General features: G+C 44.2%; 1 protein-coding gene across 3 annotated transcripts in view; it reads right to left on the bottom strand.

The window, feature by feature from the left end:
- tle2b (TLE family member 2, transcriptional corepressor b) overlaps positions 1–18,470 on the bottom strand; it is a 57,565-nt gene that overhangs the window by 8,569 nt on the left and 30,526 nt on the right. For 2 of the 3 annotated variants that reach the window (XM_053882597.1, XM_053882783.1), the window contains exons 5-10: positions 12,370–12,432; positions 9,980–10,054; positions 7,618–7,798; positions 5,262–5,278; positions 2,800–2,940; positions 1,586–1,639 (exon numbers count right to left, since the gene is read on the bottom strand). In XM_053882597.1, coding sequence (XP_053738572.1) covers positions 1,586–1,639; positions 2,800–2,940; positions 5,262–5,278; positions 7,618–7,798; positions 9,980–10,054; positions 12,370–12,432 — 531 coding nt within the window. The remainder of the gene's footprint in view (positions 1–1,585; positions 1,640–2,799; positions 2,941–5,261; positions 5,279–7,617; positions 7,799–9,979; positions 10,055–12,369; positions 12,433–18,470) is intronic. The other variant, XM_053882687.1, reaches the window with a different exon arrangement.

Genomic DNA, 18,470 nt, shown 5'->3' with positions numbered 1-18,470 from the left:
TGCTGGTTGGACTTTTCCATGACCAATAAATATCTTTGCGATGATGACGTCATTTCACAAGATTTTGGTTTGTTTACGTGTAAGTAGATTAAATATGGTTGTTGATCACAATGAAATCAAGAGTAATGATTCAGTTCTATCACTTGAATGGGGCCCATTTGCTCTGGGAAAGGTGGGCTCCAAGATCAAAAAGGTGAAGAACCTCTGTCTTAAACAACAGTGACTGTACTGTAGGCGCCCACTAGTTAAGACACTAGACATCACACTAGCTATTCTGATATGTTTATGATGCCGCAGCAGCTCCCACTACACTCTCCGCTGAGGCTTCTTCGTGGCAAACGTCATCTGATTTAAGAACAACTGAGAGGGGAAATATTAGAGAACGAAGAGGCCGCTGGTGCGTGTGAGTCAGGGAGGGTGTGTGTGGCTGTTCGTCCCTGTGTCAAGGCAGCGCTGCCTTCCCAGAGCAGAGTCAGCACTTCTCACAAGGCCGGAGTGATCAGCACTGACAATTTAGTTCTGCAGCCTCCCACTCTCTCTATCTCTTTGTGGGGACCACCCAGTGCCAGTCTCTCACCCTTAACCAGAACTCAAACCCAGTTATAGTGACCCGGTTATTTTGAAGCCCTTATCCTTGTGGGGTCGGGAAAAAGGGCCCCACAAGGGGTGTTGTCCCCAAAACTCACGAGGGTCGATACACACACACACAGACACTGATTCAGAACACACCCGGGAACCATTCCTCTCACATTACACAAATTTTTTTTCTGTATCAAGCACTTGTTCAAGCTTCTAAATGACTCAAGAGGCACGTTCAGCTTCAGTGCGTGACATCAAAGAACATGGAGGATCCTGGCAAGCGTTTTTGTTTATGTGCACCACTGAAAACACACATCTAAGTCTAAGGCAGACAGAAGAGACAGAGGCTCTGCAAACATTCCCCTCAGCAAATGGCGCAATATACGTCCATCAATGTTCAAAATTCATTTGACGTGTTTCCTTGGCGATGCACCTGGCTTCAAGTGTGTGACGCCGACATGACACCACACTCTGGACAATCACCCAAATGAAAAAATGAAGCAGGAGACATGGAGACACAAATACAAATCAATATTTCAAATGAAGCCAGAGAGCGAGAGAGAGCACTTTAGTATGACCTCCAGTGCAACATCCAAGTCTGCAGTCTGACACCACCACAGGTCAGAGCTCGCTCTCATATCACAAAGCTTCCTGTTTTTATTAACAAAACCACGCTGACAATGAGCGTTGACACCAAATTGTGACGGAATAAACACACACTGCTGTTAAATCTTCATCTAGACCTCTCCGAAACTCACAGCAAAAGTCTTCAGCAGCTCATTTGCCAGCTTGACGCTCCGACTCCATTTGGGCGGAGACAATTCTTTCTCTTAATTATAACTTGATGAAAAGAGCACTCAGCTGTGGCTCAAAGAGACAGTGATAAGTGGGAGCTAATATTATCCAAATGGAGTTGCTAACGCTTGAAAACACCGTGGTAAAAAAACAAATCCGACGAAGGTCTCTACGTTGTTCTTTTCCAGTCCTGTTTGGAAAGGCAACTTACTTCATTGGAGACGTCGACCACCAGATTGTCTTCACTCTTCTCTCCATCACTGTCCTGGTGGAGGAAAACAGCAGAATCAGCTTTGTGTTTATTGGAGCCCGTCCCCTCCCCTGTCGCCCCTCAACTTTCATGATGAAGACGGACACACGCGGATCGATGAATCGATGTCTCAGACTCGCTTCATCCCCTGCCCGCAGCTTTCCGCACAGAGAGCATGACGCACATCAGCAGCCGACATCACACACTGTTGCTCTTTCTGCCTCTGTAGCACCTCTTCAGCAGACATCTTACTCTCAGCTTTACTGGGTTGAGAATGATGGCACTTAGTCGCCATGGCAACTGGGCTTTGATGTGATCATGGCCTGATATTCCCATTGACATCAGTGTGGAGTGACAGCACTAGCTAATTACACACAGCTAAAACAGGACTGGGTCTCCTATTCTTGGCACAATGACACAGGCAGACAGGGAGGGAGAGAGAAAGAAAGAAAGAAAGAAAAAAGAAAGAAAGAAAGAAAGAAAGAATGAAAGAAAGAAAGAAAGAACGAAAGAAAGAAAGAAAGAAAGAAAGAAAGAAAGGAAGAAAGAAAGAAAGAAAGGAAGAAAGAAGGGGAATGGTCAGGGAGGGAAAATGACGTGATAAATAGAGGTGATGTTGAGGAGATGAACAGAGAGAAATGGGAGCTGTAATGTAACCCGACAGAGAAAAGACAGAGGACAACAAGTGAGGAAGTGGAGGCTAGGAGTGTTTAAGAGTTAGACTTTGGTTGTAGTAAGGGATTCTGCTGAGGTGCATCATTCTTACACACACGTTCTCGTGCATGTTGTGTTTTTATGTTTTCGTGGCGACCGGCAAAAGGTCCCCACAAATAGCAAAAGGTCCACACAAAGATGTGTGCCACCAAGAATTGGTCCCAGCAAACTGTCAGACAAAATGTGCCTGTCAAAATGTCCTCCCATGCCGTCTCAAAGACTGGTCCATATAAAAACATTAATACGTGTACACACACAGACACGAATTTGTATTTGGGTCAGTATTATGCAACCACACATTTTATAACAAAAATATATTTTCCAAGATGTTTCATGATGATATGTGAGACAGTGTCAAATTTTAAGGGTGTTCAAAAATATACAATAAATAATCTAATGATCAGACAAACCCAAAGACGTCACAGCATAGAAAGAAAGAATTAAAAAAAAGCAGTACTTACGAATGAGTGCGGCTGCAGGGAATCTTTGTCGTCACAGCGCCTCCTCTTGGCTTCTGCCCCTCCCTGAGAGGAGGAGTAGCCGCCTGACGGACCCTGACGCTCCTCGTTGGGCTGACTGTCTGTGGACGACACCGACTTGCTCTGCAGGGCAAAACACATCAAATTAGGGCAAAATGGAAGGCTGGAATCTGCACTTGAAATGCTTCCAATCACATAAATCATTCACTCTCTCATTCGTATCTGAGAGGAAGAGTGAAACGGTGAACTCTCTGTGACTGACAGGATGTGAATACAGATGTGAATTGGACCGGACACAAGTGCTACAAAGTGCAGACACAAGTAGGCACCAAGCCTCCCCAGCCGTCCTCCAAAGCACCAGCATCATGTAAAATATGACTCTCATTATTGGGTAATAAAGCTGCGGCGACATATTTACAATAGCGCCTGGCCAGGTGCTGAGCACGGTGAAAAAGCCCATCCAGCATTGTGCAGTCTGGAGGGCGGGGGCAGAGGTTCACTGAGGGCCACTTGTCATCCCCTGTTCAGAAGAGGACAGGACTGTTTGCTTCAACACAGAAATGAGTCACACAGGAAGGAGCCTGGCGGGAAGAGAAGCCACCGCACAGCGGACCTCAGAGAGGCTTCACTTCTATGTTCTGTCTCATCAGCAGCAGCTTTTAATGCGGTGAGCGAGGGAGGAGAGTACAGTCACTCTTAAATCCTTTTCACATCCGTATAAAAGCTCCGGTCTTCCTGCTGTTCACAACTGTCCTGCCCGTCCACTTTTACGCTGATGATAGTCAGCACTGAAGTGGAGATGGAGGAAAGATGCTCTCATTTAGCTTTGAAAGTTTAAATGTGATCAGAACAAAGAACTAGTGATCGACAGATGGGAACTATGCCTGGCACTGATTCAATATACAGTTAAGATAAGGTGTAACTGTCCAGGGCTTGTTTCTCTCTGAAATGCGTGATTCATGTTTTCAGTTAGTCTTATCATTCTCTGGTCACCTCCTTCCTGCTTGAGGTTCCGGGCCTCATAAAAACTTGAGATAGAGATAACAAGAAGAAAGCTTAGCGTGCAGAGAAAGAGCTCATTGTGCCTCAACATTTTATTTCAAATGTTGAGAGCAGACACTCCAGACAGCGCCATTAAGCTTTAACCTGAACTCTCTGGGGCTTTACAGGCACTTTTCACAGCTAAAACCTTCATACTTAAATTCTGCATGCCGTTTTAGACGATAAGTAGCAAGAAAAGCTGGACCTCAGTTCCAGATCCTGAACGTCATTTTGAACTAGCTCCAGTGCTCAGATGGTAAACAAAACCTTCCAAACCTGAAAATGTTGGTTCCTGCCGAGTGCAACACAGAGCTGAATTAGATTCACTAAGAAATACGTTTAGACTTATTTCGTGTTGCAAATTAACAGAACCAACTCTGTAGACGTTACGGCATAGTTCAGCTTCCTCTTGAGAACTACGGCCTCTAACATGCAGTTTGCTGGATCTCCCCCTCGCTCAGATGCGGACCCTAGAGGTGAGGTTAGCTCAGTGCAGTCCACACTCAACTTTACACTCTCTGTCCAACAATACAGCTTGTAATGTAACATCTTTGCAGTGTATTCAGTTCACTAACTGAAGAGATCTTAGTCGAATATGACTACGGTGACCACAGCAGGAGTCAAAAACTTCAAATAACTTGTTAGTATGATTTAGTTACTGTATAAAGTCTGTGCTCCCTCTCAGTTCCCATGGAGACCTTGAGAAATAGCAATCATAAGTTCAGTACTTGAACGCCTTCCAATAGAAAGGTACATTTTTTACTTGATTTGGTTTTCAACAATAATTATATTCCTCCTCCTCCTCCATTTCCCTAAGTGTCCGCGCACACCAGAACAAAGCTGCAAATCAGATAATAACACAATATTTTATTGTTCTACTGTAACGTGGCGTTCTCAGGCGCCGACAAACCCACCCCCACATTTCTGTAGGGACATCGCAAAGTTTGGAGGAAAGTAGCTGGTGCAGAAACTCTCCTTCAGGTTGCAGTTGCTCTCCTCGCACATCCTCACGAGATATTATCACGTAATGCTGTGTAAAATGCACAAGCAACAGAAGAAGGAAAATTCTAGGTTTTTTTCACAGCTTCAGGATAGCTTGAAGCCATGTTAGCAAAGGCCTTCAGGCCCGAATATGACAGAGATTCTGAACGTCACAGCCACATTTCCTGGCCTGAGGCGACATCGACACAAGAGGGAAATGAAACCGCTCAAATGAATCCAAGTGTGTTTAATCACTGAAACTGAAAATGTTTTCAGCAAGTCACCGAGCTGCTTCTGACCAACTATCGTGTTGTGGTGAGCTCCACTGCATCACAACACCCAGGCCACTTCACAGCCCTTTTCCCTGCCTCTCAGTTAATCACACACACAGATTCACTCACTCACAGGCGGGCAGGACTCACCCTGCTGGGCGCTCCCTCTGCGGTGGTGGGGAGACAGAAGAGAACAGAGGTGAGACAGGTTTGACGTCAGCCACGATAACAGCAACAACACGATAATAGTGTGGAGGTTTGGGTGAACTGTGATTGATCCTCTCCAATAAAGCACTATTGTGTCCGCCTCTCTCTCCCTGTGTTCCATCTCTTATTAAGGTTTTACCCACAGCTACAGAAGTTCAGAGGCTTTTACAGATAAGGTAATACTCAGATATGAAGACATTGATCTCATCCTCTTAAATCCTTTTGTTCTAAACCGATTCATTTCTTTGTGCAGGTCCCGTCTGTTCTTGAAAGAGTCTTTTGTTTCTGAGTAAAATCTCAGCTAATCCATCAAGGTGAATTAGAGTTCAGTAGGGGGAAGAGTTCACAAGGTCACGTTGGTGACATCAGTGGTGGAAGTCAAAACATGGAAGAGTAAAAATAAAAACATTAAATAACAACAAATAAATGTGTCGAATGACTGAATTTCCCTCTGGGATTCCTCTAATCATTTATTTATTCATTTTTCATTATTGTTATTCACGTGGTATTTTTGTAATACCCATTTTTCTGTACCTCATTTTTTATTTATTTAGATTCTTTTTCTGCCACACTGGTATTTTTAAATTTCTACATTAACTTCTCTGAAAAACCATTAATATAATCCTTGCTGACAATTAACATTAACATCAACGCAAAAGTGAATCAAATGTTAAAAGTATTGTGTTGGAAAGAAAATGAGTGAGCAGAGAAATATTAGTTGAGAAATCAGCGGTTTTCTCACACTTGCTGACGTATAATTTTTACATATAAACAACTCCTCCCTAAATGGTTTTCACTCTACTTTTGTAGATATATCTATTCACAATTTCAGATGACTTTAGCTGAAGCCCGGGTCATCCCAAAAAGGACCTTCCCTGACTGCAGTCATTTTAGGGTTAGGGTTAGCAAGCAAGACACATCTTGCAAGACAAGCCTGCGCCCTTTCAAGAAAACTAAAATGACAAACGACAGTCTTATTATCTTGTCTAAGTCGATAGACAATGCAGGACAACTTTGTAATGTTTTATACCTTGCGTCATTGTTTGACAAATAATGGGAAATATTGCCTTTTAGCTTGAATGTCTACCACACAAAGTTGTATGAGGCATGTGAATATGAATATCAATATTATTTATGGCATTATACATTAGAAACAAAACACAGGTAAAGGACATCTAATCTTATCTAAAACTTTGACTGTTAAGCTAACAGTGACAAAACCCTTATTTGACTGTCAGGAGAGAAAGTGGCACTACCTCTCTCGTTCCTGGTGAGTTTTTTTTTTCACTTTTTTCATTTGACCTGCCGGGCTTCTATACCAGAGCTTCTCACAATGTGCCAGTGTCACTGCCCTATTTGCTTCCTCATCCCGTTTTGCTTCCAGGGCTCAGGCTTATGACGTCATTTCCTGTCCGCATGCGCACATTGGTATTTCAAGACATAATTTCCTGTCCACATGCGCACATGGGTGTAGCTGCTTGACACATAAATTAGAATAAAATTAGCAACGTCATTACGCCACGCCTCACGACACATTCATCAAGAGAAGCAGAATTTGAATTACTAAAGTACTACACCGACGTATTAACTGTATTTTAACCTTATTCTATATATATATATCACTACATTTGACTTGTATTCAACAATTTGGATATTTTAACGAAGATTTCAGATGAAGTAATTGGATCTTTCTGTGCAATATGCATGCAGTTTTCTATCTTGCCTACGAGGTCTCAGTTAATATTAGTATATACTCAGGAAATGACGTCTTGAAATACCAATGTGCGCATGCGGACAGGAAATGACGTCATAAGCCTGAGCCCTGGAAGCAAAACGGGATGAAGAAGCAAATAGGGCAGTGACAGCCAGCTTGGCAAAACTCTTCTACTGCAGTTCTTCTCCTTCTTCTGGTCTGGCAGAGCGGGTGAAGCAAATGCTCATTACTGCCCCCCACAGGCCACAAATAAATTCTTAGATAACACAGTCTGATAGGCATCTTCCTGAAAGACAGGATTAATTTAAAGGACAAATATCGTCTCAATGAAATCTCGGAGCAGAGCAAGTTGTTTTTCTCATGATTTATGAGCGATCTGAGCCGCCTTTGGGATCTATTGTACACGCAACAGGCAAACTGAGATCTAGCTGTGGGAAACTTCAGGTTTGCATTCTATTGCATCTACTTGTGAACTACACTGTGATCCATCAAAATCCATCAGAATTCTAATAAGCTGTTTTGTGTTTGCCTCGCCCCTCAGAGACGACAGTGAGCGGAGGGAAGAGCCAGAGCTGCTGTGTTTACCTCGGAGGTGCTCCGCGTCCAGGTGATTGCGGTCGTCTTTGGAAGCCAGGTGTGCTGAAACACCCAGAGCCCCCGTCAGCGCCAAGAGCCCCGAGCCGCCCGCACCCAGGGACAGGCCCGACGGGTGCGGCGTCAGAGGGATGCCAGGAGCGTGGTGAGACAGGTGCTGGAGCTGCTGCTGCTGCGACCACAGGGAAGCCAGGAGAAAGAGAAGATGGTTAGAAGGCAAACAAACAAGAGGCGGGGAGTGAAACAGAAAATTGTGGATTAAAAGCTACCAAAGGGGAATAAAGGGAACACAAGTAAAACACAGCAATATTGGAACAGATGGAAGTGAAAACAAAATGTGTTGTGGGGCTTTAAAAGTGGAAAGAAAATGAAAACATAAATAAGAAGAAGGTAAAGCAGTGTAAGATAGCAGTGGCCAATAAGGTGACACGGCACTGAGGGGGAAGATGTTGCTGAAGGATGGATGGATGACGAGAATCCAAAGAAGACAACACATGAGGAGGAAAGGTGGAGCACGGCATAACAGATAAAGGAAGGCTGTTAACCTCAGGGAAGGATTATGACGCTCTTTTTTCGTCTGCTGTTGTGTCAAGCTGCTGTGCTCATCTTACACGCACAGACACCTCAGAGACAACAGCATTTGAAGAGGCCGCAGGAACAAAGAGCTTTAACTAGACAGTAATGTGATCGCGGCTCAGGCATCAGCGAGAGGACGACCACACGTGCGGGGAAGGCTTTGTTTGTGCACGTGAGGCTCCTCTCATCAGACATTTGGAAGAGACAGAACACAAATCAGGCTTTTTTAAAAATGTATTATTGAGCGCTGTGAACTGATTTTGTCAATGAACTGATTTTGTCTCGATCGGATCAGTCGGAGCGTTGTTGTTAAAGACGACTAGTGTGAGTGAGTGAGCTGAAACCTGACAGAACAGCCTTCCAGCAAATCACCATTCTGCTCTTGTTTATCTGGCTCTGATCTATGACACCTCACTGTCACTTCCACAGAGTTGGCAGCTGATCTGATAAATTTGTCAGCGGTGATGCAGCGGCAAACCCGAGCTGGGTTTATATGGCAGAATGTTTTGCCTCGGTGTTAGGACTTGATGTGACACTTTGATGCAGGAGCTTGTCTCAGCAGAGGTGCAAACGGCGCCTCACACGGCCATGAGTTGTCTTGATTTACAGTCGCAACCAGAGCTGTTGCGATGAGCAGCACCGGCTCACTGAAGGACCAGTAAAACTGGAAGCAATAACCACATGCTTTGGTTGTTTCAGTGGACACTGTTGCTCAACTTTAGAGGTTTTGAAGACACTGTTATTCTTCTGGAATTCTCCTGCATAGATTTTGTCTCTGCCGATGTATGAACTAAACTAATGTTCTGCTGAAGCTGTGAGGTTGTTGACATCAAATGAAAACATGCATGACATCATCAGTCGTTGTATTTGAGTGTATTTGAATTCGTAATTACAAGTTAAGTGGCAGACTTTAAGCCACATCTGGACCAGCTGTCATTTCATGAGCTGAACTGGACCTTGAGTTGGTGAACTGTCCACCACAGAGACAAGAAACTAGATCATCCACTATTCATTTTGATTTACAAAGTGAATAGTGTTTTACATTTTTGCTCCCCACCATTCAGCATGACATTCCTGCTCTACAAACCTCCTCCATTCAAACAGTCGACTGAACACTGGAACCAAATCCCCTGAACGCTCCATCAGATTGATATCAGGAGAGTTTACTAGTCACAGAAGACTTTGCATCCAGTTTCACTGAAGCAGTTCAATGTGCTTCCATGTGGCTTTGTACAGGTGACCTCACAGAGGTTTTCCTGGGCACTCTGGTTGCCTCCCACAGTCGCAGCAATGTTTGCTAGAGTGAGACTTGACATACAGTAGTCTCTACTGATGTCACACTAGGAAGTAGGACAGGAGAGAAAGTTCCAAGTAGGAACTGTCAGGAACGAGTGAATAGAATTTTCAAGTCAGTCGTCTCAATCCTTGACTGATCTTTCATTATGCTCAGTAGTTCTCAAATGTCTTTGCGAAAAGCAAATGTCCAATCTACATCTTTCTTCACTTTTTAAAGTGCCATCTTTATGAGCAGCTCAGGGGTCGCTCCGTCACTCTGACGCTGGCCTTGAAAGTTACACGGCTCCTTCAACATTCAGCCCTCAATGACTCAAATGTCTCATGCCATTCAGGTATTTGCCCAACAAATAATCCACTTTGACATGACTTTTTGTTTCCAACAGGAACCTGCACATTGGTGATGAAGCACTAACAGCCCGGAGATCAGAACCTTCTCCAGTCAAATGTATGAGTGAGTGAGTGAGTGAGTGTTGTGACTCACCCCGATAATCGCGTTGAGTTCAGCCATGGTGACCTGCTTGGCTCTCTCGACTGCCTGGACGACCTGTTGCTGGTGCTGAAACACAAACACACACTATGATGAGCTTGACACGTTTATGGAGATGGCAGGTATTTTATTAAATATACTCCAGAAAACTTCACATGGCTTCGCTCACGTGAGCCATCAATTCTCTGTTTTGAGCAAACACAATGTGTTGTGTATGGAGTGAGTGAGTGAGCGTGTGTATCACACTGCACTGTGGACACACAGTCAATATTGATCAAGCGGCCAGAGCAGTGACCTTCCTGTCACCAGGGACACACATCCACCAGTGGGAGCCATATTTGGAGCTGCAGAAAACATCTGGAGGGAGAAGGACACACCCCAACGCACTCAGCAACCTATTCTTCTGCATAATTAGTCTAGTTTATGCAATTTTTCTGACTCTTTGATGATTTTCAATGAAGCGTAACATTAGTGCCTCATTCAGAATGTGAAATGACTGTCATATGTTTTCCAACAACAGTCACAATTCTCTTGTTTGGTTTAAGACACCTATGTTTAGGCTGGTGATCTGAGTCAGAGCAGACGGGTCACATGACTGATGGTAGTTCGAGACTCAAACATTGTAAGTACAGAGTTTCCATTCATTAACAGTCAATGCATTGTTAGCATTGCACATTATCTAAACTTACATTTGAGTTAATGAGCTGACCAGGTTACAGCAAATGAGCAATTGTGAGGTTTTTATTATTAATTTGTTTTATAAAGTTTAGCGCAGTATTCATACACCTGAACCGGTACAGTTGCAGCTGTTTGAACGGCCGGACAGTCTCCGTAAGAGTGATGTCATAAACATGCATTACAAAACTCAGACTCTTCTGCTCTCATGGTCATCTTTGCTTTCTCCTGTGACAGATGTGCTGAAAATGTTCCTCAAAGAATTGATGGCTGTACTGTTGACATATCCTTGGAATGTAGGTGGGTCCCAGATCAAAGTGGAGGGCAGAATGTTCCAGAAACCGGGACTCACCACAACAACATCTCTCGGGTCTTTTATCGTTCCGAAGTTTGGTTAAGTGCTGCAGATCATAGCTTGACTTCCGTCGCAGACAGGGAGCTTCTGCTACTGTTGCCCTCAGCTTCAGGGTTTGCTATGATGTCTGCAGTTCTCTAACCAGACCTATTTTGACATGTCCTCCTGCGGCCTCCACCCTCAACCAGGCTGCAGCTGAATCTATCCTCTTTTTGTCAGCTTCCCAGTGAACCCTGCGAGATACTTCTGGGAGAAAATCTACTGACATCACCATGAAATATCTCTTGGATTATTTCTACCCTCTGAGCCAGTCACCTGGATCAGGTCTTCAAAATCATGGGGCCAGAATATTGACTTCATTGACTTTTATCAGCTCCTAAATTATGTTTGACCACTTCCCAACAATGCTTTTCTTGAAAAAGAAAAGAAATTCACAGACCTATATTTTTTATCTTTGGTACAAAAAGTGATTCCATTATTTACTCTGCTTGAATCACCATAGCAACATCAATTCAACAAATCAGACCTTCACAAACTGCCACCAGCCAAACGCTACAGTATATGAGGCGCAGTGCTTCTAGTGGTAAAACTACCGCAGTAATACCGGAGGAATATAATACATTTCTGACTTATTTTAATTCAGTATATTAGTAGTAATAATATAGCCAACGAAAAATAGCTAAAATCTTGGATCATAATTGGTTAAAAAAAAAAAAACTGAGTGAATGTCATCAAATTGAAATTCAAGAAAACAAACATAAAAAGCAGTAAAGTCTTCAGTGTGCAATAACACGTGCAAAATTACTGTCAGATGAAGAGAATGTTTTGGTTGGTGCTTTGATTTGCTACTTTAACGGAGTTTAAACAAACATCTAAGGATTGGATTATGATTATATTATGTGAGGACATGTTAGCCAGTCCTCACAACCTTTAGAGGGTTACAACATCAGTCAAAGCAGTTTATTATAATTGGGCACAAGTTTGGTTCAGAGTGCTGATCAAGGTTGGCCATGTGTTTTAGATGGTTCAGCTAAGGATGAGAGGCTGGGGAAAGCATTCTGGCAATGAGAGGTCCCCACAAGGACAGAGAAACAAACGCGTGTTTAAGCATGTCTATCCTAGTGAGGACCAATTTTGGTGAAAACAAATCATGTCAGGGCTATTATACTGTTGAAAACAACAAGGTCATTATTATTGGGTTTCATCTTACTTCAGAGTCCTAGTTAAGGTTAGCCATGTGTTTTGGGTTAGGTTTAGGGCGATAGGCTGGTGTAAGCATTATGTCAATGAGCGGTCCTCACAAGGATGGTGCAACAAACCTGTGTGAGACAGAGAGAGAGAGAGAGACACTCACCTCTTGAGAGAGGAAGGGGATGATCTGAGCACAGATGGCACTGAGGCGCTTCACTATCTCCGCCTGTGAGGGAGACAGACGCCAGAGAGGCACAGATGAGAATATTTGATGTTGTCACATGATGAGTGGATGAACACGAGGTCCAACTCGGACGGAAGTCGCTTGAGCATTAGTGCAGCTTCCTAATGAGCCAGTGGAAACGGTAGACAAACGTGCTGAAGTGCGACAAGGTGAACCAAAGTCCAGCAGATATTCCCATGATCAAGGGCTTCAAACCTCCTCTCTCCCCTTTGAACACACACATCTTCATAAAAGCTGTATCAGAAGTGCTGCACAGTTCGCAGCAGAGTCGCCATTACATCTGTCCATTTTCAAAAACTTGTAAAGAAGAAGATGTTTTGCCAGAGGAGCACGCACACACGCACGCACACACACAAGCATGCACACACGCTCACGCTGCAGATAAAACACACACTCACATTCCCTCTCCTCCACACACACTGCAAATCAAGTAAACAACCGTGGAATACAGCAGTCAGCGCACAATACAGGTCCACTAATAAAACCACACACACACACACGCCGTGTGTCTCACTCTCTTACACACACACACACACACAGAGACACACACACTCCCTCTGCTGTGTGTCTAATTCTATCTGTCTGAGTGCCCTCAGCCTCATTTTGTTCTCTTCTTCACTCAGCCGTCTCTTTCCCTACAACAGCTCTCACACTGAGCCATTATTACCCTATTCATCCGCTTCCTCCCTTCTCCCTCGCTCATCGCTCTGCTTTGCATCCTTTTCTCTTGCTCTATTTTTCAGATTTCACCTTTTCACGACCAGCCTCCCCTTTAAAACCTCGTGGCTTCTCCTTTATCTACCTTTCTTTTTCTGTTGTTCTGTTCTTTTTCATCCCAAAAAGACTCCCCACAGATGACAGAAATTCTAATGTGTCATTTTGACAATGGAAAAAAGCTCTAATTCACAGTGAATAATGTGAAGCTGCATTTATCATCTACATTAATAATAGATCCAGTTAAGAAGGCGTTGAGGATCTGAGCTTGATTACTATGGCCTGCTGCTCCACACACATCAAAAGTTATGTTGACAAAGTTCTCTTCTACGTTACATTTGGAGGAAAGCATTGTATCCTCAAGTGTCCTGGATGCAGCTCGAACACCTGGAAGACTCTGCTGTTGTGTTGGACCTCCACATAGTTCAGACTTAAGGTGGAAGGTTCTCAAGAGCAGGAACAAAGATTCACAATTTAATATGAATTTCTGTGCGACGAATGAAAGATCACCATGTGTTTGTCGTCAGAGCCGGAGAAGTATGGACAGAAGCAAGGAAAATCAGATGGACCAAGATCTTGCTGGGTGGATGAAAGTGCCCTCACAGTCTTCAACTGAAGTTTAATTCACTCACAAAGCGCTCACAAAACAGATGTTGTGGAGAAAGGTATTTTACATTTTGTTTTCCTCTTCTTTCATTTGAATCAGTCTTTCTTTTTAAGCTCAAATGTGTATTAAACTGTTACAGGCAGCCTTTAATGGTCAATACATATGAAGGCACTGGTATTGCACCTAGTTCTCAAGTTCTCAAGGACATTCCTCCTACAATGACTTGACCTTCACACCTGCATTGATGCTGACACAACAAGACTGACATTGAACAGCTAATGCCTGAGTGGACATCGTCGGTCTGCACTCCAAAATTCAAATTCCATTATTTGGTCACCAAAATAGAACTCCTACACTCACAAAGGTTCTGTGTTGTCTGGACAGCAAACTGTTCAATTCAATTAAATAATTTTTTGTGTTGTAATGAATTAATAGGAATGAACTAACCCACCACTAATAAAAACATGACTAAGGCCTCTGTCATCAATGTCTTCCCCAAAACCTTGAAAAAAACTCTCTCCGTCTGTCTCTAAATCTAACTGCAGGATTCTGATTTTAACTTTACCCCGAATGAAGAGCAGTTACATCATCAAAACACAACCCAAAGAAAAAAGACTGTGAAAATGTTTGACAGATAAAAAAAAAAAAAAAAAGGAGGAAAGGAAATTCTCTGGAACAAATCAGCCGATCAAACCGGGAGCGTCCCGTTCGTACAGGCAAACACACAGGCTGTCAGCAGCAGCAGCGCTAACCAAACTGTCATCCTGTCACAGCACTGACAGGACGATAATCACAAGCGAGCGGCGTTTATATGATCAGAGGACCTGGTGATGATAGAACCTGGGATCTGAGCAGAGCTACGACAGAAACACAGGGGCAGAGTCAGCCATTCTTTACATGCTGAGGACATTACATAAGCCCTTGTGAGGAACAGAGAAGCCGACAACCAAACAGGCCCCAACAGGACCGGCTCAAAGCTACAGCCCATTAAAACGTGCGTACGATGGGGGAGTTCCATGCTCAGACCTTGGTCTCTCCAGCACCAAGCATCATGTGATGAGCACAGCTTCTCTCTGGCACGTCAGGTGGGAAACCATGGCGATGCCAGACCCCGAGTCCAACACGGTCGAGTGAGCCAGCGTACTGAGGGAAGCGTCTTTGTGAGCAGCAGATCCGCTGCGTAGTCACTCCCCGCTAATTGCTTTCAGCAGAAATGTCTGCCACTGCAACTAAATCTTCTTCAACTCAGCTCTTTCTGGAGCCTGACTCCTAAAGTCGGATGGAAAATAGTGTGACCGCTCTTCCCTCTCTAAATACCAAAGATAATCTGGGAGGATTTGGGAGATTATTAGTGTGAAGAGACGGAGACAGGTGTGGGAACCGGCCAAAATTGTCCAATATTAAAATGTGTTCCAGTAACTTCACTGCTTCTTTTCATCTGTCTTTTGACAAATAAACAAGAACTTTAGCCTGACAGCTCCTCCACTGAGTTTATAATGCGGTCAGAGTGAACTGTCACCAAAGCAATGAGTGGGTGATGAATGAAAGCAGTGGTGGACAGGATGAGGAGGTGTTTGGAGGAGAAGCGGATGAAAGAGACAATATGAAAAACAAGGACCACTGGATTCAGGATGATGCCACATATCACGACTATAACACGATTCACTCGTGAAGCACTTGTGAAACAGAAAACGAGACTCTCCAGGACTTCATAGTGGGCTAAGAGATTTATTCCTGGAACTACAGTGCTGGAAAAAACACCGTCCAGACAGTTGATGAACTGTCAGTATGTCTAGATAACAGTTCCCCTTTACGTAGACACATGATCGATAATCAGTGTACTTCAACAAAATTACAACAGCAGGACCTCAAACAGGCTCAACACTTGACCCTCGTCACTGCTGCTTTCTCACTGCCCTTCTTGTTCTCGGTGAACCCTCCGAATTCTGCGGGAAGGGAGCAGGGAATTCTCTGACCTTTTCTTCTGCTTCCCCAGAGGTGCTACAGTTAAGCTTTACTTCCAGTGAAAAAGAAAAATGTTTTGATCCACAGAAAACGCCTCTCCTTCACTCTCTTCCTTACCACCTAGTAGTTTTTTTAATCTTGCAGGTCTGTTGGAGGACATTTAAGAGGGGATATACGTGTTTCTCATCTGTGAATCATCACTCTGAGATCCAGTTCTATTCATCACCACGCTGACGGACGAACCCTCTTTCAGCTCTTTGAGCTTTTCAGGTTTGCAGGCAGTGACGAGTGATGCACCTGATGGAGGTGAAGCAGCAGCTCGTGCTTCTCTCCTCGTTCGGCTTTCCTTCCACCCAATCCACATCCTGGTTTCGCTCCTCCGTGGGCTCGCTTCCCTCCACTCGCTCTCTGTCCTCCCTCGGCACACATGGCCTTGCTCTCTTGCTCTTCCTCTCCTCTCTCTATGCCCTCCTTCTTTTTCTTTTTTTTCTTCCTCCGGAACCATCTTTCTGCCCTGCTTCTCCCGCCCAGAGACCCCCCCTCCCTCGCTGTCTTGTCTTTCATGCTCTGTCTTGTTATTTTGCTCTCTTCTCCTCCTCCCTCTCTCCCTATCTGGGCAGGATGCCAGCTCATCCTCCCTGGCTCTGAGCCAGCTCCTCCTCCCGCCCTTGTTCCCCGCCTATGATTGATGGTCCTTCTATTCTGGAAACAGAGGAAAAGGAGAGCAGTACAAACACGCGTGCACGTGCAGCGTCCAAATCTGGCACACAACTCCCCAAAACAGGGCCACACAAAGCACCGAGGAGTACATAGAGTAAAAAGACCTGAGCCAGGCTGAATCAAACCAAACCAAAGACCCTGTTTATTAAAGGCAGCCCTTCATCCTCATCACGCAGCACTGGCTACATGCAGCCCTTTGACAGTCTCTGTCCACGTGAGCATAAAATTAAAATTAAAATTGTCATTACAACTGAATTTATTAACATTTCGCTAAAGTAATTGTTGTTGATATTGATATATGAGATGAGATGCAAACAATTCATCAAATTTCAATGATAAAAAAAAGTCATCATTTTGACCTTGTTCTCACAGGTGCAGTCTAAAATAAATGAGGGAACAGATGAAAGCACATTGTCATCCGGGGAAATAGCTTGAACCCCAGACTGGCAGTGACACCACAACGAAGTGTGCTGGGAAAGGAGGGGTGGAACATTTCTTTCAAACTCTCAAGGTTTCTGTTTTGACCGTGTTTCTCTGGTGATCCTGTTTGTCCTCATTGCAGAAATTCTTTGTTTTATGACAAAAAAAGACAATTTCCTTATGACACATATCTTTTTTCGTGGGGGGGGTGTTGACAGTGAGATCCCCACTGTCTGCTCCTGGGTCGGATTGGTGGCGCCATGATAAGATGTGACTTTGCTCCGCATAAAACTTAAGAGCCACCTCAAGGACATGATCCTATATTTAATGTCTGCCGTGCAAATGCAGTCACATGATTTAAATTGTGCTGTTGAGGTCTCTGACGTGCACAGATCCTGGTGTCCCTGCATCCCCCATCCCTGCTTTGCATGTTATCAGTGTCTTATCACGCTTTAAGAGTGACAACGCTCGGCTGTATTTATTGCCATGCACAGCCAACATCCTGTCACAACTCAGTGACATGACAATCCGGGAGTCCAACAGAGCTATGGCTCCTTCACACGGGCACTTTTGGTGAGAAGCATTCATTAGATGGATGTGTGATGGTGCAACTGATGGTGACACTTTTATGTGACATACTGAAGGCCAGGTCATTTTATGAGGACTGAGTGTTGGCTGAATGAAAGCCATTGCAGATTAATGTGGACGTGATATAGTGACTTACGGAAGACAGTGTTTCAGCCAGGCTAAGGAAAATGTCAGCGATAACATGGAAAGTTAAGAGGACTACCCCAACCCTAAAAGCTTTATCAAAACACACAAAAATAATGATGCTAGATTTCTAGATCTCCAAGAATCAACTGACAACATCTGACTCACGACACCCGTCTCTCATGGAGACAGAAATAGACCACGCCCATCACTGCTCTCACCTCGAACCCAGTTTGCACTGAGGAAGTCGTACACTGCCACCAGTCATCGTGTCAGGTCGGCCAGTCACCGACCAGAGCAGCACAAATCTCCCTGCCACAAACACAAACCCTCAGATAAGCCAACAAAGCCGGCGACTCGCCGGGCGCTTCTCCCACCACTGTGACAAAGCCATTATGTTAAAAGGTTTGCTCACTGAGAATGTAATCACTTGTGTTCCCATCACATTTTCTCTCCTTCTCCTTGTCTTCCGTCAACTTTTTTTTCCACCGTTCCTCTGGGGTTACATCACACTGTTCACTCTTCGCCTCATTATTCACAAATGAGCTCAGTTGCGCTCGCGTGTGCAGCCATACACAATACACATTGAGTGAAAGAACATCAAACATTCATACAGCAGAGCTGCTTCCACCCATAATCGTAAAAGGAGCAGCACACACACTTGTTGACCCACATCTGAAACAAGAATCGAAAAAGAAGAGGCATTAAATGGCCCATAGAGGTCGCTGGCACCTTCATTGAGCGCTGTTATTAAACTGTGTTAACAGTAATATGATCGGTCTGTGTGTGAGTGAGCAGAGAAATGTATTCAACATGCTTTTAGAAGGTTTCAAAGTCCTAGTCCTGATATTCCAGGTGAGTGAGGGTGTGGCTCAAGGTCAGA

Source organism: Synchiropus splendidus, chromosome 1, assembly GCF_027744825.2.
Source record: "Synchiropus splendidus isolate RoL2022-P1 chromosome 1, RoL_Sspl_1.0, whole genome shotgun sequence".
NCBI lineage: Eukaryota > Metazoa > Chordata > Actinopteri > Syngnathiformes > Callionymidae > Synchiropus > Synchiropus splendidus.
Note: the sequence above shows the minus strand (reverse complement) of the source record. Positions and strands in the feature narration are given on the sequence as shown.